Raw genomic sequence first — 13,662 nt, 5'->3', positions numbered from 1 at the left:
CACTCAGTCAGCTTTCATGCTTAAGGGAAAACTAGAACTCACTGTCTCCTAGGTTGTAGACTGGTGCTTTAACCATTACAGTATTTTAATATAATACAGGCCCCAAACACCACCTTTTGTTTTAAGGCTCTAAGTAAGCACAATTGATTACATATGCAGGGCTTATATGTGAAGCTAAATGTGACCCTGTCTTTTTTATGAGTGGGGGCCTCTTTTTAACATTGTGCATTGCAGAGGCAGAGACGTTAGCATGAGAAGACAAGAAAAACTCAGCTCAGAAAAGAAGAATAAAAGTAATCTCTAGCCCTGAGATTATAGTAATTCCCACATTATCACTAGTTTCTCCCTGTTCTTTTTTGTTTGTTTGTTTTTGATGGGCAAGATGGGAAGATTCGGTGGCAACCTTTTCTCAATCTAAGCTACAACTATTTGCATTTGATTTCATTCTTATTTGTATTGTTAATTTTCAGACCAAAGCATTCAGGATGTGAAAGACCCAAAACAAGATGATTCAAGTACGCAAAATAATTTCCAGGACCAAGCAGAAAATGCAAAGCCTTCAGAAGGGGCTACCACAAATGAGAAATCTGAGATGGCTACTGACTCGTTGGATTTACAGAAACCTCCCGATGCCATTGGAAAGGGTATCTCCCCTCCAGCCCAGCCAGATCCCAAAAAGGCTTCCTTACATTCCTTTGTTTTGGAGAAAAATAGAGAAGCCCCAAATGGAACAAATTTGCAAGAGGGAAATGACTCCTGTTCCTTTCAGGATGACAGTGACCATGATTTAGTGTTGTCTCAGTCCACTTCTTTTGTAAAGGTTACAAGTGGTAACTCAGGACATTCAACCAGCCTGAAGATTAAAGCTGATGAGGTTGACTCAGGGGACCCAGCTAGTAGAACTGAACCTGATGGTTCATGGAACCATTTAAATTCAAATGATCAGGTAAACAGTATTTGTAGAAATGATGACGCAGAAGAAAAAATACCTGGAAACACCAAGCAGCTCACAACCTCTCGAGAAATAGCCCTTGAAACTTTGGCACTGCCAGAAGCATGTAAAGCCAATGAAGACCTTTCCTCAGACTCCTTATTAGACACGTCTCAGGATAAATCCTTCTCAGAAGAACCCGTAACTGATTCTTCATATTCAGCAACAGTACCTTCAGAACAAGCTCAAGCTGGAAAAGATGGCCAAAGAAGTTCATCAAAGCGCAAGAAGAAAAAGAGGCACAGCAAGGGCCATTCAAGTAAGGCATTTTCGTTGCGGCCTTTGAACATTAGGGCTAAATCAAGATGACCTCTTTAACCTGTATCCTTCCAGATATTTTCACCTACAACTCCCATCAAATTCAGCTAGCATGCCCAATAGGTAGGACTGATAGCAGACACAATCCAAATTACATGGAAGGATCCAGATTTGGAAAGGTCAATTTCAGATATAGACTGTTTAATTTATTAAACAATCAACTGATTATTTGGGGTGGAGTGCATTATATTAATGCAAGTATTTACAAAAATGTAGATGACATGGATCATTTTTATAAAAATGTTCCCTGCTATTTTGCACCCCAACTGGAATGCCTTTTCTGTTATAGCACCTGGTGCACATACATACATTTGATAAATAATGATTTTCGTTTCAAAGCTATTGTTTTATTCACATGCCATTAATCTAGAGGAGCAACCCTCCAACCTTTTGGGCACCAGGGACCAGTTCCGTGGAGAGAAGTTTCTCCGTGGACCAGAGGATGTGTGGTTTCGTGTGCTGCCTGCATCCCGTGAATGGGGCTTCGCTTGTTTGCATGGCCCAATTTCTGGCATGTTGCGGTCCGGTGCTGGTCCATGGACCAGGGTTGGGAACCCCTGATCTAGAGAGCCCCTTTTTTCCTTGCCCACTGACTGTTATCCCATGACTGTGTTATTACAGTGGATTTTGCTAATATCTTGTGGCTACATTTAGTGTCTTCTCTTTTATTTGAAAGCAGTGGTTGACACTGATTTAAAAGCGATGGTTGATACTGGAGATAAAAAAACAAAAAGAGTTTGTGAGATACAGTGAGGTATGTAAACCGCCAGGGATGCTGCTGTATGTGACTAACCATTGCGTTGGGATCTTATACACCGAATGAAATTGTTGATCATCACTACATAAAGCTATGCTTCTTGTAGCTAATTATATGTACTATGTTATTTCTTTTTTTTTAATACAATGCTTTTTATTTTGGGTGATTTGCTATCTGAGCTCAATCTCTGTACTACTGGAATCGCTAGCAACACTTCAGGCTTTGGGTCTTTTGTGTCAGCCAAACATCATTTACTTGGAGGAAAGCATTGTCTCTTGTTAATTTGTTTAATGTTGTTAGACATGTGGGGTAATAGCAAACCTTCTTTTTGTCTGATCCTCATTTTCCATTTTCTGAAATTCTATAAAAATGCAATTTCAGGTATGGTCATCTTCACTACATAATCAGAATAAGGCTGGTCAAGGGCTTTGAAAAAAGATCCCAGTCCTAATACAAACCTTCAGTCCCATTGTCTTTGCTGAACATTGTTGAAGATGGCTTTGAGGTTGTAGAATATTTACTGATGATTCTGCACTACTGTAAAATATTAATCCAGTGGTCCTTAGAAAATGGCTATAGGATTTTGCAGATCTCCCTCCGCATGGATGGAAGGCAGGGGTCAGCCTTGCAAGTTACAGCCTAGCAACACAGGAATATCTTTTGTAGGATCTGGATCATGTTCTTAGTATCCTAAAAATTCTTAATTATTCCTCAGATTCAGTTTCCATTTGTTTTCAGACAAGAATTGGCCATTCCTGCAATTGCATTACTTTCTCCTTTGTCTTCTGATTGCAAGCAGCCATAACATAAACCAATCAAATGACATGTGACGTTCAAATTCCTTACTATGTAATCAACATGCTTGTTTTACCAATTCATCTATTTTTGTTCTTACAGTGTATTATCAGATATGAAATTATGTGGAGCACTTTTCAGTGATGATTCCAACAACTGTCCATTATGTTAACCCAGGGACCAGGCCTCCTCTTTCCCCCACTCAGCAACAATCTGTTCAGATGTTTTCATTCCAATACTTGTCTCTCCACAAAAGTATCTTCTAATAAAAGTATTTAAAACTATACATTATTCAGTAGTGCAGGAGACATCTTCACCTCTTTAACTTTATAGAGGATCTCCGACTGGAGGGACCAAATACATGTGGAGGTCCTGGATGATCTAGCAACTGTATTTACTATGATCAGTTTTCTGCATGCACACAGCCAACTCAAAGGGTTGACTATAGAGCAGTGGTTCTCAACCTGTGGGTCGGGACCTCATTTGGGGTCGAATGACCATTTCACGGGGGTCGCCAAACAAGGCTGTCCGCCATTTTTTCCCCTTTTCTTTGGCCACGCCCTTGGTACCCGGTGATGTATAAGTGGTTGGGGGTCACCACAACATGGGGAACTGTATTATGGGGTCGCGGCATTAGAAAGGTTGAGAACCACTGCTATAGAGTAAGCAACTTCGAGTGTGTCCATGCCCTCCCTCAATGTCGTGACTCTGGTGTCTGAGCATCAATAGGTACCTCTTCTGAACCACAGTCAGGCCTTTAATTGATCAACCAACTGCAATTAACTTCTTTAATTGATCAAATTTTATCTAGGTGAACAAGGATCAAGAAACCTAAAGAAAAATTGTCTGGAAATGTTTATAAAATGCTAAATAGTAAGATAGAGTGAACCTGTGTTGCCAAACATGCAGGAGTTTGTTCCAAGGCTATAGGAGATGCTCAGAAGGGCTAGATTGAAACCCCTTAAACTCTTCATTCCTACCTATGTCAGTTGCACATTCATTTGGAATCAAAGCTCAAAATTAAATCTCTTCACTTTTCCATTATTATTTTCAGTTTGGACATTTTGGGACCATTATAATTCTGAGCTGATGAGCCCAGAGAATGGTCTAGAGACACATAGTAGAGACATAGTGTTAAAGCTAAGCACATTGCAGTTTGCATGGAATCTATAGATAATGCAAAATGGCTGAATGAACGATGTATTCTCAAAGTGGCACTAAAAATGGACTTTTGCTTTCCTCTGCAGGTGGTGCAGCACGACAGAAAAAGTAAAAACATGCTATTCAGTGGCATCAGCTATTGAAAGAAGCCATAGTAATAGGGTGCAGCTAAATTTTGTCTGGAGATACTTGATAGGGAGTAATTAATACTCAAATATATGATATAACCAGACTTAAAAGCACCCTCAGCATGTGCCTTACACAAAATTCTTATCCTAAAATAATTTTCTGCTGCTTTGGGCCATGGAGTCAATACCCAATGGATAAAATTCTTCGACATAAATTGAAGGAGGTGTCACCTAAGACGGAGCTGGAAAAAGTTGAAACTAACACAGTCATCTTTTGAATTTAACACAGAAAATATTTGAAAGCTTTATGGCACCAATTTCATCTTTAGATAATGTGTCAATTCAGGAAATATGATCCACCCAGGCCTGATTTTGCAAAGATCTATGTTTGAGTTAACATCCTTCAATTTGATTGTGCTATACTTTACATCAGGTTGAAGCAAACAATTTTTGTGATACTATCAGATACATATCACATTCCTGTTTTTACACAAGACTTGCTACTCCAAGGATTAGACAAAAGTGAGATTTGTCTTAAAAGAAAATTAGAAAATATCCTGATACCACCTATGTAGTTGACAGCCACCTAGTGGCAAATGTATGCAATTACTGTCCATATGAACACATGAATTAGTCTACGTGTTTACCCTATCCTCTTTCTCACTACACGCACTGCAACACTTCTTTTCAAGAATACTTCTTCCCAAAGTAATATTATTAATGCAATCCATTTACGTTTTTTGTGATGGTGATAGTAAATATGTTTGGGGTGAGGGATATCTTTTTGTTGTTGCCTATGTATAACATTTAATGGAAATATTTTAGCGTTAATATTGGGAATGTGATTCCCTTTTATCATAAAAACTGAAGTAATTTTTCATAGTTTATAAATACTATTGAGAGAATTGCAGGTTTGTAAATAGCTTCTCCCTTTTGTATATTCACTTATATGAAACTGAAGGTGTAGAAATTACTTTATAAGCTGAATTTAGCAATTATAATTTGGAAAGAAGATACTGACTGAGAGATATCCTGCTGAAATAAAACTAATGCTGTGTTATAGTGGGCTTTGCAAAGCTAAATTCAATTTCCTCCCCAAATCTGTTGGGACAGTCCTCCCAAATATCCAGGAAGCATGCCTTCTCAGGGTCTACACATGAAAGGTTTTGCCTATGTCGCCTAGAATAATGGGGAATTACTCACAGGTCTAGAAGACACCAGGTTTTAAAAAAGCTAGCATGGGTATTTAAAACAAGAAGTTAACTTTTCCCAAGTTTTGGTTTATCACAGAATTTGAACAGAACCCAAGAATGTAATTGAGCCAGGTACCTTCACAGCAGTGTTTTGCAGTCTTGGCATCTTTAAACTATGTTGCTGGGGAATTCTGAGAGTTGGTCCACACTGCTTAAAATTAATAAGATGGAGAAAACGTGCTCCAGATATATTGCACTACAACACCTGTAAATAAGTAGGAAGTATGATGGTTCGGTGCCTTAATGATGCTGGAGACGGTTTCAGCTCCAGGCGTTCGAGCCCAAGCACTGCATGGCAGAGTGAGCTCCTGTCACTCGCCTCAGTTCTGTCCACCTATCAGTTCAAAAGCAAATTCTATGCAAGTAGATAAATAGGTACCACTTCTATGGGGAAATATGCTGGTGCTCTGTGCAGAAGTCAGATTTCTGATGGTTCTAACCTTTCCAGTTGCCCATTCGTGAGGCAGCTCTGGGAAGAGACGGGGGGCCTTGGATGACACTGAAGGAAGAGCCACTCATCTTTCTCTCTCGTGCAAAGCGAGCTTGCCCTCCTATGATGCACTTTGAGAAGCACACAAGTGTATCCTATAATAGGGCTGGTACCTTGGCAAGCCAAACTACTACTCTATAGTATTGTGGTCTCCTGGTTACTGTAACAATGCCATACACTAATAATAATAATAATAATATAATAATAATAATAAGTAGTAGTAGTAGTAGTAACAACAACAACCTGTAATAGTATAGTACAGTGGTTCTCAACCTGTGGTCCACGGACCCCTGAAGGGCTGTGATGTCATCACGAGTTCTGTGAAGGCTTGAAGAAATGTTATGATTTACATCTTGAGTTAAGTCTTGGTGGTCTGTGGCCACAAAAAGTATTTAAAGGGATCTGTGGTGAAGAAAAGGTTGAGAACCACTGGTATAGTACATCTAGAGGTCATCAGGTTGAGGGAGGTACATCTAGAGGGCATCAGGTTGCTGCAATTTTTGGAGATGATTATGGGAGCAGTTTCTGAACACTGGATACTACCTTCCTCCAGTCATGTGAAATTACATAATAGAGCATGTCCTATTTTCACCATACATAGAAGCAGTGAGCAGTGTCACAAAGTGATAAATAAAGGAGATTGGGCTCCTATAGTTGAATCTTCTTACTTCTGCATGCTGATGTAGTTATCAAATTTTCCATTTTTTTAACGGAATTGTTTTCCTTACCAACCCAAGTCAACAATAGTAGGTATTTATCATCATTTTGCTACTATTAAATCTACAGTAAGATTATGAATGAGCCTTCTGATGGTTCTACAGCATAACATCTCCAAGTTTATGTTTATGTGTGTATTTACATAGGTCACATACACTTGGCACAATAAACTTGATTTCATTTAACAAGTTTACAACATTGCTTTTTATTATTTTATTGTATTATAAGTGCTGAAATGTGCAAATCAAATGTTCAGATTGTGTCCATCAAGTTTGTAAGCCTGGCTGAAAGCTTTTGTTTCTAAATATGTTCCATTGCCAGATTCGTTGCATTAATCCAGGGACCAGGAGTCTTTTAAAGTAATGTACATTCCTGCCCTGTATATTTTTTATTAAAATGTTATTAAAATTCACCAAATCTTCTAAAATTTAGGATCTCACTCTTAAGATCTTAATCTCCCATAAGAATACTTTGTGCAAGATTTCTTGATGCAGTTGTGATGGTCATAACAGCTTTTAGTTATTTTAATTGTTAACATTTATTTTTATTGAATTATTATGTTCAAAGTATCCTCTATAGTGCCTTGATTTAATTTGTAGCCTTGTCACAATGGCACTGCAGCTATTCAGTTTCATTTCATTAAGATGAAAACCCCAGAGCTTGGGGCCTTTTATGTCATGGATGGTGAAATTCCAAAAATGCATATAATGTCTTCAATTGATAATATATATCCCACACTCCTAGAACGCTTTTGATATATTCTCGAAATAATAGCATATACATTATAATTTTGAAATGTCTAAACCCAAGTTTTTGCACCCCCTGGAATATCATCTCATACTGGTTGGGAACCCCTGCTCTAGTACAACAGGGAAGAAACCTGCTTCAGTGATGTTTTCATCATGCAAAGTTTTTCTGGGGCATAGTCTCTTCAACCTTCAATGGAAAAGTATGCAATCCCATGGAATCATAGAATGATGGAATCAGAAGGGATCACAAAGACCATCTAGCATAATCCTCTTCACTGTGTAGGAAAACCGCTTGTCTCAAGAAGCGGCCACCCCATCTGTTAAAATGATCTAAAGATTCTCTGCAATGTCAGATATGCATGAACACACTGTCATTATATGACATTATATGACCATACTCCCATAGCTACTTTTGTTGATCTATTTTCTACAATAGAAAGGTTATTCCGATCCTTGCCATTCAGCCATTCATGCAGAAAAGACATGTCAGGCAGGAAAAAGGGGGGGGGGCATTTTTAAAGGTGCTATGTTTGCTACTGAGACATTTGGGAGAATCTTCTTTTATGTCAACGCTCTAACAGGCATTGTTGTTTAATGCCACATTCCAGATTTTTACAATGTAGAGTTTCCATATGCATTGAATTACAACAGTTACAACAACGAAGATGGCTGTTGTAATTCAGTGCATATGGAAAACTCTAGATTATAAAAATCTGGAATGTGGCATTAAACAACAATGCCTGTGTTCAAGCACTGGCATAAAAGAAGATTGTCCCAAAAGTCTCAGTAGCAAATGTAGACTATATACCACCTTTAGCAATGCCACCTTTTTGTCCTACATGACATGTCTTTTCTACATGAATGGCTGAATGGCAGTGATCAGAATAACCTCTTGTAGCAAACAGATCAACAAAAGTAGCTACTGTATGAGACCATGGCATCTCTAACTAACAGTCCTCATGTCACCATGGACCCCAAGAGAGTAATAATAAAGATAGTGATATTTTTCATAGTTCTGCACTGCCTTCTAAACTTTTAATTCTGGTGTATAATCTTTTATGAGAAAAATGCACATTTGGATTTTGAGAGACATACCAGGGTCCACTTTCCAAAAAGTTGGTGAAACTAACCAAAAATTAAACATGATTTAGTTTACATTCAATTACTTAAATTGTCTTGTTGCTTCTTCTGCCACATTAAAAATCAATCACTTTCAACGGTTCTCTGGGGGACACACCTTCTCTACTTGCGAGGTTTGTACAAGCAACTCTGCAACAAGGATTAGAAAACAAATACCAAATTATGGTGGCAATCTAGTTCATGTTTCCCTGTGACCTATTTCTAAAGGTGTGTCAGATCAAGTTTTGTGAATGACTTGAAACCAATACAAGAAAAACAAGTAGAAAAGCAAAGCAGCCCAAATGCAGAAGAGAGCATATGTTTTTAAATAGCTGAAGAAAATAGAATATGAGTCAGACCTGGGGCTTTTTTTAAAGTCACTGTATTATGTCCTAAAACACATTGTTAAGGCTGCCATTTGTGGGGTTGGAGAAGCAACATTACGGGCAATAGCACAAAACAAAAGATTGCTGATACATGACTGTGCCACCTTCAGGTTCATTTGAAAAAAGGTTGTTGGAGCTACCAGACTTGGGCTGTGAGATCTAGATAACTACCACAGAATCAAGAGATTCATAAAAGTTTAACTCTTTACTACCCCATAATTAGTCTTCTAGCTGTCCAATATTCAGCTCTGGTAGCCCTATTCCACTGAATTTGCCGTGAAAGATTAACATGACAATCTACCTGGAAAATAATACATAAATGCAATCACATGGTTTGTCCAGGTGATGGCTCCATTGTGCCCTACAATGAGATTCTCAAGTCATTCTATAAAAGAAATTTAGATTGTGGGCTGATTTACATAATACATTGAAGATACGGTGTTGTATTGAACTTACAAATTATGTCAGTACTAGCAGAGGAGAGGGAGGCAGTTTTACCCCAAAAACTATCCCAGGACAATTATGGATCAGCACCTCTTCAACAACCATGTTATTTGAATCCCAAAGTCCACTTGACTGTGTAGTAGTTGAAGTCTTGTCTTTTCAAAGCAAGAGGTGGAATTATAGACCAATTGGAACAACAGGACCCTGTTGTTTGTCCTCTGACAATTTGCTGCCATGGCCAGACTACCACAAATGCTCTTCCCAAGACTGCCAAAGGCACACCCAGTGATCAGTAGGCAAGAGTCTTTGGATATAAGAAAATAACAACTTTACTACCGGTAGAAATCTCTTGATATGAAGACTTATGGATTACTAGGCAACAAAAGATAGATCGGGGGCCTTTTCACAAAAATATGGATATTCTGATTGTGGAGCTATGATTCCATTCAGTATTCCTTTGATATAATTATTTTATTAAACATTACAGTTAAAGAGATAAAAGCTAATACAAACTACAAAATATAAAAGAATAACAATGATAAGAAATAGCACAGAAAAATGAAAAAATAATATAGAAATTTGAAAAATGAAAGAAAAATAAGAGTATCACAAAGAATAAGAAATATATAAAGAAATGAAACTTCCCTTCATTACAAGTATAAACAATTTTAACAACCTATCAACTTCTCTTAAAATACAACAAAAAATCTTTTCATCTCATATCTTCTCTCTTAACTATAAACAGATTCTTAATCTGTTTATATAAGTTCTTATATTTTATATTTACATTTATAAAATTATTATCATTTAAAATTATAAATTATAATTATTTTAATTATATGTTTATCTTTTATTTTATATCTATTTATAGATAAGTTTTTGAGAAGTTATTATATGTTTATAGAGCTTATGCACTGGAGACAAATTCCTTGTGTGTCCAATCACACTTGGCCAATAAAGAATTCTATTCTGTTCTGTTCTAAATCCTGGTCATTCCATCCTTGTCAGCAAAAGTCTACTAATAAATATTAAATATCTATTTTAATCTTGATCAAATCAACCCACTTTATATGTCAAGAACCAGGAAAATCATTTGATTCAGGCAGTTCAAATGAATATAAAGATTTATTGCAAGCTTGAAGAATCTGACCAACTAGAGATCAAATGAAATGAGTGGGAAATAAGAGAGGCATTCAAGGTGGGCTGGACTTAGATCTCTTGTGGGCATGCAGGGACTTGTGACTTATTTTGTGTTTGACCACTCCCTCAGGCTCAGCCTGGTCATCTCCTACATTATACTCCTTATGATTCCATTTACTGGAGGAAGCAACTTTTAAGATGTCCCAAAAAAGTTTCTTCTGGGCATCAAAGGCTCCACTAAATTGGATGGGCTGTGGAATAGAGGGATAAGGTGAACAGAGAAGCCCAGTTGGTGAAATGTTAAGAAAAAAAAAGGGAAGGTCACTTTCTGCCCAGTTCTTTCAGCAAATATTTCATTCATTTGTGCATCCCAATGGCTAGATTTGAAACACAGCAAACTATAACATAGTCTGCTTTTTTGTAACTTAGTGTGTTTTGTGAATTCAGCCACTGTGGTTGCAAATAATATACCTTGTAACTTAATGTATTGTGTGAACACAGCCAATTGTGATTTATTTAATAAATCATGGTTAAACAACTATGATGTTCTATGCAGTATGAACACAGTCAATACATGTGAGATATCCTTGTTGATGTTAAATTATTTCCTGCCCTCTTACAATTTAATTTATTTTTTTGCTTGTATGGGAGAGCCTATAATTTTCATGGCCCTTGAATGAACATATGCCCAAATTTCAAATGTTACCATCAGATTTGATTTTTTCAGAGAGCAAGAATGCAATCTAATAAGCTGCTAGTCAACAAATATAAAATACTTTAACCTTTCATTATAAAATGTTAAAAACATTTTAAAATATTGCATCAGTTCCAGAAAAATCTGTATTTGCTATCCAATACAAAACAAAACATAATTCTTAAGTTTGCTGATAAATGCATCAAGTATTAAATTGCTGACATTTAGGGAGAAGAATCCTATGGGGAAATTTGGGCCAAAGTTCCTTCAATTCTAAATCAAATAAAAAAGCAGCTATTATAGATGGCGGACTGCAAGAGGCTGTGATCAAAGGCACGTCTGCTGATTCCTAGCTCACCTGGAAGAGCTGTTTCATTGTCCCAATGGATGTTACCAAAGGCACCCAGAAGGATGTCTCTAAGGGAGTTGTTTGAGGGAAAGTGGCAGTAGGAAGTGGGTATGGGAAGGGGCAGGGGAGAATGGAGTATCCTCTTCCTCATAAGCAGTGGGAAAATGAAACATTAAGCATGTTGGCAGATTATCCTCTGTCATGGTTCTTTTTGTTTACCTATGGTCAAGCTTGAGGAGACAACTTTTTATGTATAAAATGTCGCAGATTTTAATCTGAACATTTAGTGATAAACCATCAGAGAAGAGATGGAAAAGGTATCTTCCTGAGTTTCTGGAGACCATTGCCAATTGGAATATTCTTTATTGGCCAAGTGTGATTGGACACACAAGGAATTTGTCTCTGCTGCATGAGCTCTCAGTGTACATACACATAACAAAATGATAAATCAAAAGATACCAATAGAAGAAGGTAATAGGAAAGATGAGAAGGACAATAGTAATGCAGTCCTAATACAAGAGTAATATCCTTAGGCATAAGACAGTGCTCTCGGAATTAGGTGTTTAGCAGAGGGATGGCATGCGGAAAATGGTCTCTATATTTAGGTGTTTTGGCATACCCTATAGCAGCATCTTAAGGGGAGGAATTGAAACAGTTTACGTCCAGAGATATTTTCTCAGCCCTCTTTCTGCCCCATGCAGTATATAGGTCCTCAATGGAAGGCAGATGGTTGCAATAGTTTTTTATGCAGTTCTAACTATCCTTTGAAGTCTGTACCTGTCCTGTTTGGTTGCTGTACCAAGCTAGACAGTTACAGAAGTACAAATGACAGACTCAATAATTCTTCTATAGAACTTTCTCAACAGTTCCTGGGGCAGTTTGTACTTTCTGAGTTGACGCAGGAAGCTCAGAATATAGTGATTATAGTGATCTTGAACACTATAATCACTTAATCAATCACTATAATCACTTGATCAATTACAGTGATCAAGGGTTCACTATAGTGATCGTTTGAGTAACCTGATATAAGGGAGATTTCTATTACTGAGTTCTCAAAGTAAGACTATATATTTTTGCTTTTAGTTATGGCAGTCATTTTGAACATTTTACCCGACAATCTCCTTTACCAGACTGAAACATTTCTTAGGCCTCACTTTATATTGCAAAGATAGTTTTCCTTGATTTGAATCTCTTAGACCACAGTTTTCATGATTTTCAGATAAATATTCTTGTTTCTACCTGCCTTTGTGAGTCCCATGTTGAAAAAGATGATCCTAAAACTGGTATATGTCTGTTCTTCCAATTTGGTGGATGACATAATTTTGACAAAGCCTGGGCTGATTAATCCGGCAAAGAGATTTAGGGGTGGAGCTGCAAGCAAGCCACTCTGAAGTTCTTAAGCACTGAAGATGTTTATAAATATGGTTGTCAATCTGGATTCCTCTTATACCAGTATTTCAAGGACACCGAAGACCAAATGCATATTAATCATCTGTATTGTTTAATAAAAATGAGCTGGTTTGTGTGACATGCCAAGCTGTAGTGGGATTACACTTGGCAAGATGTTCCTCTCAGATCTTAGGAGGCAGCTTTCAGTGACCAAGAGCTCCACTTAAGATTCTGTAGGACAGTGTTTCCCAAACTTGACAATTTTAAGGCATGTGGACTTCAACTCCCAGAATTCCACAGCCAGCGTTGCTGGCTATGGAATTCTGGGAGTTGAAGTCCTCATGCCTTAAAATTGTCAAGTTTGGGAAACACTGCTGTAGGAGACTGAAGGCCACCCAAAAGCAGGAAATTAAACATAATTGTTAATTATGATGTGCCTGTTTTAGACTGTACTTAAAATAATAGAAAACTATGTTATTTTTTTTTATTTGTTAAAACTAGGTACAACACATGTCAATCCTAGAAACAGTTTTGTTTTCAACTGAAAGAAAATCCTGGGGCTATAGTTTTCTGTATTTTAGGTTAAGCTATGATTATAATACATTTCTTTTTGGCCTTTCTAACTGCCTCCCCAAAATAACTGATATTAAACAATAAATCACAGACAGGATTCACATCTGAATGCTTGGCAATGGCTCCATGCCCAGTTGCATGGTAGTGGCTCCATGGCTTCCAGCTAGGTTAAATCCCTTCCCTTCACTGCTGCCCTCTCTATTCCCCAC

General features: G+C 37.5%; 1 protein-coding gene across 5 annotated transcripts in view; it reads left to right on the top strand.

The window, feature by feature from the left end:
• Positions 1-6,803, top strand: part of INF2 (inverted formin 2) — a 77,226-nt gene extending 70,423 nt beyond the window's left edge. For 3 of the 5 annotated variants that reach the window (XM_039352531.1, XM_039352533.1, XM_039352530.1), the window contains exons 21-23: positions 471-1,250; positions 1,986-2,063; positions 4,109-6,803. In XM_039352531.1, the coding sequence (XP_039208465.1) occupies positions 471-1,250; positions 1,986-2,062 (857 nt within the window). In that variant the 3' untranslated portion in view covers position 2,063; positions 4,109-6,803. The remainder of the gene's footprint in view (positions 1-470; positions 1,251-1,985; positions 2,064-4,108) is intronic. The other 2 variants (XM_039352532.1, XM_039352535.1) reach the window with 2 other exon arrangements.
• The last annotated feature ends 6,859 nt before the right edge of the window (positions 6,804-13,662 follow it).

Source organism: Crotalus tigris, unplaced genomic scaffold (genome assembly GCF_016545835.1).
Source record: "Crotalus tigris isolate CLP2741 ecotype Arizona unplaced genomic scaffold, ASM1654583v1 scf7180000018436.2726382, whole genome shotgun sequence".
NCBI lineage: Eukaryota > Metazoa > Chordata > Lepidosauria > Squamata > Viperidae > Crotalus > Crotalus tigris.
Note: the sequence above shows the minus strand (reverse complement) of the source record. Positions and strands in the feature narration are given on the sequence as shown.